Consider the following 10,000-nt stretch of genomic DNA (forward strand, 5'->3'; position numbering starts at 1 on the left):
GTTAACGTTTTCTGTTGGACGAACTGTCCACTAGTAAATTGATACTTTATCTTGTAGTAGCTGTAAACACCATTAACATTTTTACGCTTTTTTTTATGCAAGTCTTGACGCTAAAGTCAACATAAGTCTGGTATATATTTTCCCTAAAGCGATTACGTACTCAAAGTTTCCCAGAAAGGGCAAGATGGAGGTCGCTTTGTTTCTATTGTTGAGAACATTGATATTTAATATATATATATATATATATATATATATATATATATATATGATATTTTTTTTTTTTTTTCTTATTATTATTATTATTATTATTGTCGTTGTTGTTGATGTTTTTGTTGTTGTTGTTGCGTGCGTGGCTGTGTGAAGTTTATCATTTACTCTAAATTAACCAACTCCTGACAAGAATCGGTGCCACGCAGGTAATAAAAAGAAAAGGAAAAAAAGCTATTAAAACTGATGGATTCAAGGGGAAAAGGCGAAGTTATATTTAACTAAGATTATTATTAAGGAAATCAGAAGTAATTATACAGGAGCTAAAGTCACTAGCTCCGTGGCACTAAGGTAACATTAATTAACAAAGCAATTAGTGCAACTGTTAAACCCCAGTAAAATATAAGTCCCTTTTATGAAGACCCCAACTTTTACAGAAATGAGACTCTTGTACAGTTATGGCAAATCATACGAAAAAATGTTATCAGCATCTCTTCATTCTTGATACTTTTGGATTCAGGATAGGCGATTGACACAATGGCACCTGGAACGCATAAGAGATGGTTCACAACTTCTTGCATTCTCCTAATTCTGCAAATTAAGGATGCACTGTAATTCTCAATCGTAAAACGCGATTGATATCATTTTGATTTTGCGTAAGGCAGAGAATGTAAGTCACTTAACACTTATGAGTTAGCAATATAAAAGAACACTTCTAGTTATAAGTCACAAGTATTTCCTCACTTCACTTCTTCTCTGAAGGAGATGCAAGGGGGGATTTAAGTTATATATATGAGAGCAGACAGTAATTAAGGAAGTAAAAGAATGGTGCATCGAGCAAATTCCAAATCCAAACGCACCTGGTTTGTGACAAATCTTGTCTTGAGTAGAGCACCCGGCACGGGGGAAAGGAGGTTAAAGGGGTAGAATCGTCTCGACCCCCAGATAGTGATAAGGAGGTCTCTGTGACCTGTCTATTCAGAACTACGTCTGCTAGGTGCATGCATCGGTGATCGGAGAGAGACTCCTCTGCTCTCTTCCTCTTTCTCCCTTTTGTCTCGTGTTTTTCGCATCTTGGCGCCGGCTTCTTTTCAGTGTATTCTTTTGTCCGGAAAATGAATTTTGGACGACAGCACCAGGTGTGGAAAGATAGGACAATGGGGGTAATTTAGCTGTATGAGAGGCAGTGGTTTTGGGTGGGAGGAGCGAAGTAGGCAAATCTGCCGTGTCCAATTGTTAATGAGGAAAGGAGTAGGCAACTGCGGCTTCTGTACGCCGGCTTGCGTGCTCTTATTTTTGACCAGAAGTGAGAAAAATATTGTACTTATTTTATTTAAATTTATTAAGACTGAGGGCTCGACCTGCATCTCTTGTATGCACGTTACAATATATATATATATATATATATATATATACTATATATATATATATATATATCCAATTCAATGGTCTACAGCAAAAAAATATATATATATATATATATATATATATATATATATATATATATATATATATATATGATATATATATATATATCAATTCAATGTCTACAGCAAAAATATTATACTACTCAATCACTTATTTAGCCTTATTAGAGATACCTTTTCTGTTGGACGAACTGTGTCTAGTAAAAGATACTTTATCTTGTAATAGCTGTAAACACCATTTACCATTTTTACGCATTCTTATGTTGTGAAAGTCTTGAAGTTAAAGTAAACACCTCTAGTACATATTTTCCTTAAAACCGAACACTCAAAGTGCCCCCAGAAGGGGCTGACGTAGGTCGCTTCGTTTTCATTGATTATATATATATATTATATATATATATATATATATATATATATATATATATATATATATATATATATATATCAATGAAAACGAAGCGACCTACGTCAGCCCCTTTCTGGGGCACTTTGAGTGTTCGGTTTAAGGAAAATATGTACTAGAGGTGTTTACTTTAACGTCAAGACTTTCACAACATAAGAATGCGTAAAAATGGTAAATGGTGTTTACAGCTATTACAAGATAAGTATCACTTTTCTAGAGCACAGTTCGTCCAACAGAAAAGGTTAATAATCTAATAAGGCTAAATAAGTGATTGAGTAGATAATATTTTTGCTGTAGACCATTGAATTGGATAAAAACATATATAATCTCTCAGATCCATAAGAATATTGTACTTATGTTGAGCTGTCCGTTTTTCAACAATTTCGCTGATTGTGCAATATAAAATTTATTACACCCACAAGGAATTTTGTACACCATCCCGTTGCCATATATAGGGTTGTTACTTATTAAAAGTTCTACCCGCTGCATTCGGATAAGAAAATGCAACAGTTCAATTTAGGAATTAAGTGAGTGGATTATATGAATGAAGCCTGGCATTTATGGCAAACGTAATATGTTGCTTTTAAAATTCCTATTATCACTATATGTACATATATATATATATATATATATATATATATATACCATATATATATATATATATATATATATATTATATATACTTATATATAATTTATATATGTATATAGGATATATATATATATATATATATATATATATATATATATATATATATATATATATATATATATATATATATATATATATTATGTGTGTGTACATACATATGTATATATATGCTTTTTCCTATTAGATGGCATTGGCTCCAGATAATGTCACTCTTCAGGATACTATCAACTCTATTTGGGATGAGGTTGCTCGAGAAACATTCTTCTATATATCCTGTGCAATTCATTGTGGTCAACCAGTCCCCATGGAACTACTCTCTGTTTAAGTCACCCTAACTGCCATGGATTTTTCACGAAGTGAGCCAAAGTCATCCTCGCCTCATGGCCACGATTTCAGGTCTTGCCAGTCAGGTGAGGCTGCCTATCAATGAGCCCTTGAGGGAGAATGAAGTAAGAGGTTCGGTGAGAGTAAAAGGAAGTTGTTAAGTCGAGTGAATAATCAGAGCTGTAAAGGAGGATGTGAAAGGTCATTAAATGCAAAGTAACTGAAAATGGTGAGATATTTTGGAAATTTACCGCTAAATCTGAGCCGGTCCTTTGAAAAATGACTTCCTTGATAGAATAAAGTTAGTGAGTGAATGAATCGCTGAACACATTGTGTAAATGGGGAGATGCTGAGTGAATCAGAGCTAATGCCTTCCTTTGTCATTGGAGTGAGGCTGATCTGAATGATATGATAAGTGGACGAAAATTTGAAGCAATTACTCTTGCAACCGTAAAGAGGACAACTGAACAGATTCAGGATGGAAATACAGTAGAATGGGATGGGACTACTTCATTCATAGAAGGTGTCTTGAAGATTCTTGCTGAAAAATCAAGATATATAGGAATAAAGATCACTGCTATGGAATAAGCACCTGCACTAATTAAAGTGGAGCAAGTGTGGAAATCATGCCTTTGGTAGAACACTTGTGTGAAAAGTGGATGATAAAGAAAAACTGTATGTGGCCACATGGGCCTAATGACAGCTGATGACTGAACTGATGAAAACAAACTTTATAAGGAATATGTAGATGAAGACTGATTGATGTGAAGTAAAAATGGTTGTGAGGCAGGAGGGTTTGCTATTTTTATTGTGGTGTGATCAGAGAAGTTTGTGGGGTAAGATAAGGGCACTGGAGGGTGTGTGGAAAGACTGGAACTTTCGAATGATATAGTTTTTGCTGGTGATAGTGAAGAGAAGTTAGAAACAATGGTGACTGGATCTGAAAATATCTACAAAAGGTTGTAGCACTTAGGGAATGCTAGTCATTGCACTATTTTATGTATGTAAGAATGGAAATTATTAAAGTTTATTGGTAATTAGGTGAAAATAACGGACGATGGCAAAGTGATTAAAAGAACGGGAAACCAAAGGAAAGATCTCTGCAAATGTCTTGAAAAGCTTTGAGGTATCTGAAGAAAACACTGGGATAAATGAAATGACTGGACAGCCACTCCTTTTAGAAGGAAGAGTCACGAGGGTGCTGAATGCAAATGGTAGGAGAAAGGATATGGAAACGGGGAACTGTTCATAATAAGAGTAACTTTAAAGTTGAAGAGGGAAGATATGAAGTCATGAAAAAGATTACCATACGTAAAATTTTAAAGTGGTCCACGCACCTGGAGAGAATAGACTAACACCTGTTAATTGAAAGGAAACTTGATTTTTATGTTCATAAAACATTTGCCAAAACGAATTATGAAATGAGCCGTTCAGTGAGTATTAGAAGCTCCTGGAGAAGGGTCGTTACAAGCACCGATCCTGATTAGGGATTGAGGCGAGATGATGATGATTAGGTGGAATGGGAGAGAGACCGAGATAGCACCGAAGAGATGGAATGGCAGAAGTTCTTCAACGTCCAGGTGTTGCAGTTGGGATGGAAGCTTATGGGCTGCAGTTGCGCTCTCTGGGTAAGTAGGCTACAGGAATTGACTGCTGCAGCGGAAGTGAGCTGCAGAGGGATCATCACAGAGTCAGTGCTGTGTAGAGGTGTGGGTTGTCTTTCATTCAGTCATTTTCTACCAAAATTCTGGTCGTAACAGACGCAGACTCCATACTGCCTTAGCTTACCTGAGATTACGAGCGAAGTTGTTTTTGTCGATGCCATTGTTCTGACCCTTCCTGGAGGCCCACATCTCAGCGACCTCGCAAGGCTTCACCAGACGGAATATGAAGCGCTGCTCGTCATCCCACTTGATGAGAGAAGGGTTGTATCTGCTGTCAGCCAAAAGATTCATCAGAAACTCCCAGCTCTTGGGGCCGCGGTCTGTTGTCGTCAGGTCGGGAGAGGTTGTGTTTAGAAGTGAGATTTTGATGTGGGTGCTCCTCTTCAGTCAAAGAGTATTACAGCCTCTGATGTGCCATGCCTTCCTCTCTCTCTCTCTCTCTCTCTCTCTCTCTCTCTCTCTCTCTCTAATTGCTAATGCATTAAATATTTTTTGTGGTTCCATTTATCTTTTCTTCAACTTAAATAATAAGACAAATTGCAGATCTTTATTACTTGGTCCAGATGAATGTACTTTTACTTAGGTATAATGATAATGATAATAATAATAATAATGAATGATAATCTGCATCCACTTATCTATTTTATGCGTGTAATAATCTTTATTCTGCTGCAAATTTGACTACTCGCAGGCTATCATCCTGACTTTCTTATATATTACTGTCCTTTTTGATGGTACAGATATTTTGGTAATCATAATATAAGACACTAAAGTTTTGTCCTGCCAGCACTAATCATTAGTATAACTTTTATCATCAGTAATAATCTTTATTATGATTAGTGTTACAATAACTTTATTCTATTAAAAAATAAAAGATTTACAAGTCAGGGAATTTGGGAAAGTCTTACAAAAATTAAAAGGTGAATATTATTAAGGGAAAACTGAAAGCAAAAGATGAAAAAAGCAACATTTTATTGATTTTGGGGAGAATTAAATGGAATTGTCCGAAACTTGCGGTGAAAGTGGATGATTCCTTACCTCTGCTACTGGTTGGCGTCCTCATCCTTTGTAACGGATGGCGACGTGTGAGTGACAGCTCCGTGCAGCCGCTGCCTCCTCGCCCAGTGCTGTCATCTGTTCCTTCTGTTCCGTCAGATGCCCAGTGGAGGAGGGAGGTCGAAAAGCAATGGCAGACGTGAGGAAAACGCAACACAAAATGCAATTTATGCAGCAAAGAATTTCGCACAAATAAAAACGGCCTCTTTCCTCGTCTGGCATTACAGAACGGGAAGAAGACCGTGAGGGGTATGGTAGGTGCCTAGTATATAATCTGTTTCTGCTTTCGTATTAAAAGGGCCATGGGGGAAATAGAGGAAACTGAAATAAGAATAGGAATTGAATAAACCACGAGGAAGCAAAGGAGAGAAATGGAAAAGCTAGAGACGATGTTTACGATCGTTGTTTAAAGTTACTCAATCGTTATGATGCGGGGAATTTCAAACCAAAATCTTGTGAGAGAAAGAAATCGGTGACAAATAAGAAGTAATGATAAAATGAGCGTTAAAATAAATAGGGAAATTAAACGAGACATGAAGTAGTGATCCATGTCCATTTATATATATATATATATATATATATATATATATATATATACTATATATATATATGTATATATATATATATATATATATATATATTATATATATATAGATATATAGATATATATATATATACTAACACTAACTCGGGTCTAGCTATGCAGTCAGCACGTAACTGTTTGTGGATTGAGCCTTTATGCCCCGTCCACACGGTCGAGTGTGTTTGATGTGACGTCAGAAGCGGGAAAGTCATCTCTTTTCCAGCTGTGTCTGCTCTTCTGACGTCACCTCGAGCAGAGCTCGTCCGTGTGGACTGGGCCTAAGTAGGAACCAGGATTTCCTTGTGAGTCCTTGTTGGACATAAGGAAGGGAGCTATCAAGAGCATAAGTTACCATAGAGAAAATACGCCAAAGCAAGCACAATCAGAGGCAAAATAGAACAAGATAAGAGCCGTATCGTAGGGTAATCTTGACCGCTACTCAAGGTCTTAGTGGAACTCATCTATTGCTATCATACTTTGTGATTTCTCTCTCTATAGTATTATTATTATTTTACATTGTTATTCTTTACCTTCTTTCACTATCATTATGTATAGTCTATATAATTATTATTATTTTTTAGGAGAGGCTACTCTTTACGGTTGATGTGTGGATTCATACCGAAGGCTGACTCCACCGATGCTCCATCCAGATCTCCCCTCAGGATCTCCTCCTCTGGAGCATAGCCCGCGCTGGCACTCTCGCCGAATTCTCCGCCCATGATCGGAAGTGGTTTTAGTACCTCGTTGTGGCCACCACTACTCATCTCTGAAGAGTACAAGACGAAAAACGTAACGAGTGAAAGGAATCATGTTCATAGGAGCATTTTGCAAATCAGGGATTAAAATTCTGTGGAAAGCTTCTGGAATCTTAGCTTCACATGCAGATAAGGCTGCTCACCTACAGCTCGTCTAGCTCCCTTATTCACCCGCCCCAAACAAAACCCTAATGCTTTCAGACCTATTTGTTCCCCATACCTTTTTCTCTTAGTTCCTTTTATTTTTACGTACCTCCATTCGTGGTTTTGTCCTTAAGTCATTTCATAGTGCAAATGCGATGGTGTTTCCTTCCTCCGGTACACCTTTCCAACCAACCTAACCTACCCCTCTCGATTTCCTTTCCATTGCGCTGAATGGCCTCATAGTTTCAGTGCTTAGGACTCGGGCCTGAATTAATTTATATTCGCCATTCCCTTGCATGGCCTATTTTCTCCTCCATATACCTACGTGCATTTCAAGGTCCTTTCTTTTGGTCTCCCCTTGCACTTGGGGGAGGGGAAGAATGATTGCTTTGGGGCGTAAACCAAACCTTCCCAAACCTAAACGTTCTAGCCGAAGACCTGGCGGATGATGTTCCATACTCCATCATCTTGGCTAAATGGGAGATTAAGCCATGTTTAACTATTCAGTGAATTTGCTGTGGAATTAATGCCGATGGTTATCACTCTCTCATCATGATTCGATTGTAGTGTAGAGTATTCTGTTTCATTGTTAATTGATTTAATTGAAGATTAAGTGTGTTCCATAGCTATTTAAGTTAACTGAAGATTAATGCGGCTCATTGTCAATACACACACACACACACACACACACACACACACACACATATATATATATATATATATATATATATACATATATATATATATATATATATATATATATATATATATATATCAGCGATTTCAAAAGGAAATTCTTAATATATTAAAACATAGAAAATAGTATTTTGTCTTGCAGAGAAAAACTTATCCTAAAAAACAATGTGGAAAGAAGAGATTGGGGTGGGGGCTGGCGAATAAAAACTCGGGAAATACTCACCAGTCTCTCGAGAATATGGTAAAAGTTCTGTGGCGTTGCCCTGTCCTCTCAAATAAGGAAGGAATTGGTGTTGTGCGTTGTAATTACTAGATGCTGAACCACAACTGGCATTCTGTGAGTGAACCTCGGTCACTTGGTCAAGGTGCCCTGAGTCTAATGTGTAGTTACCTTCAGGCAGCCTGGTGCCATGTGGTGTATCATCTCCTGTTAACCTTGAGTACGATAGACTTGGATTGTCATCCAGCCCGGAGCAAGGTAATTCAGGCCCTTCACACTGGGGCAAATCTTGACGAAATGAACACTGTAACCACTCGGTTAAAGTCGAGGACTCTGTAAGGGAAATGAAATAAGTGTCATGATTTTTTTATAAGAAAAAATTTCTTATAATGCGTATCAAATTAATTAGATTGCATCATCTGTGCCTGGAAGCATAACTGCAGAATCTCTTCAAAATATCCAAGAAAGCTTTTGGTCTGTCATATTTTAAAGACGCATGAAACACAGGGAAAGGTGAATGACTTTCACGGGAACGTGAAGACAAAACCAAGTGTTTTCTTGGGAACAGCTGCCCAAATAAAAGGGGAACACTTAACGTTTTTTTTCGAAGGCTCTGATAGAACTCATGCTGGCACAAAGTCTGCTTAATCTAATCCAACTGCCATTGAGAACACTTAGTCTAAACCCTAAAAGAGATGATATATCAGCTTCTCCAAGAAGGGAAGACATTAACCTTCAAAGGAGGTGATATATTAGCTTCTTAAAGGAGTGAAGTTTTATACTTAACAGCAAAGGAGATGATAAATCAGCTTCTCTAATACGGTAAGACTTAAACTTAACCCCTCTAAGGAGACGATATATCAGCCGCTCTAATAAGGAGAAGCAGATGTTCCTATTTGGGGCTGAACTTGGACGTGAGGGAAACCAGGAGTATGATTGTTCATCCTAGGATCTCAGAGTCTCTGGACTAGACACAACATGTTTTATTTTTTACCCCGTCTCCTCACCCCCCAATCCCCCTCTCCTTCCTATTGGGACTGAACTTGAATGGCATCGGGAGTGTCGCTTTTCATCTCGGCGACCACAAAAATTATGGTTTACACACTAATATCTGTCTTTTTCAGTTATTTTATTTTCACCCCTTTCCCACCACCACCCCCACACCCCCTACCTTTGGTGCCAGTGATGTCTTACCCACCACAGCATTCTTTCCCCGATGCTATGTAATATGTATACCAAGTTTGGTTGGAATTGCTCAATGCATGTAAAAGTGTATGTGGCACACACATATACATATTCTCATACATCCATTTATACACACATATATGTGTGTGCATATATACATAAATACATATACACTTATATATACATATGTATATATATATATTATATATATATATATATATATATATATATATATAATATATATATATATATATAAAGTATATATATAATAACTTCATCACGAAGTATATAAAACGTGATGCTATGTATAAATAAAGGTTTTTTTGCCACGAAGGAAAAAAATGAAAAAGCGAGATAGCCAAGTACTTTCGGTCCTGTTCGGACCCTTTACTGAGGCAAACTGATTTTACAAAGAACAACATAGTCAAAAGAAGGCTTAATATACAAACTGACACTACAATATTAGCCACAAGGGCGATTTTCACTCTACAGAAGGGAGGAGCCGCCTGAGGCTAGCCACACCTTGAAGGATACACGCAGTAAACAAATGATTCTTCCAGAAAAACAGTACATTTTGAAAAAACACGGGAGCATATACAATTTAATATCATGAATTTTTACACAAATTTTCCCAAAAAATATTATTATTAATGAAAAGACGAAAGAAAATATAAATATATATATA

General features: G+C 37.0%; 1 protein-coding gene across 1 annotated transcript in view; it reads right to left on the reverse strand.

The window, feature by feature from the left end:
* The window catches only part of LOC135199001 (uncharacterized), a 38,351-nt gene that overhangs the window by 1,894 nt on the left and 26,457 nt on the right, over positions 1-10,000 (reverse strand). The window contains exons 2-5 of the mRNA XM_064226915.1: positions 8,134-8,463; positions 6,935-7,081; positions 5,715-5,819; positions 4,801-4,996 (exon numbers count right to left, since the gene is read on the reverse strand). Of these exons, the coding sequence (XP_064082985.1) occupies positions 4,801-4,996; positions 5,715-5,819; positions 6,935-7,081; positions 8,134-8,463 (778 nt within the window). The remainder of the gene's footprint in view (positions 1-4,800; positions 4,997-5,714; positions 5,820-6,934; positions 7,082-8,133; positions 8,464-10,000) is intronic.

This window comes from Macrobrachium nipponense, chromosome 25 (genome assembly GCF_015104395.2).
Source record: "Macrobrachium nipponense isolate FS-2020 chromosome 25, ASM1510439v2, whole genome shotgun sequence".
Lineage (NCBI taxonomy): Eukaryota > Metazoa > Arthropoda > Malacostraca > Decapoda > Palaemonidae > Macrobrachium > Macrobrachium nipponense.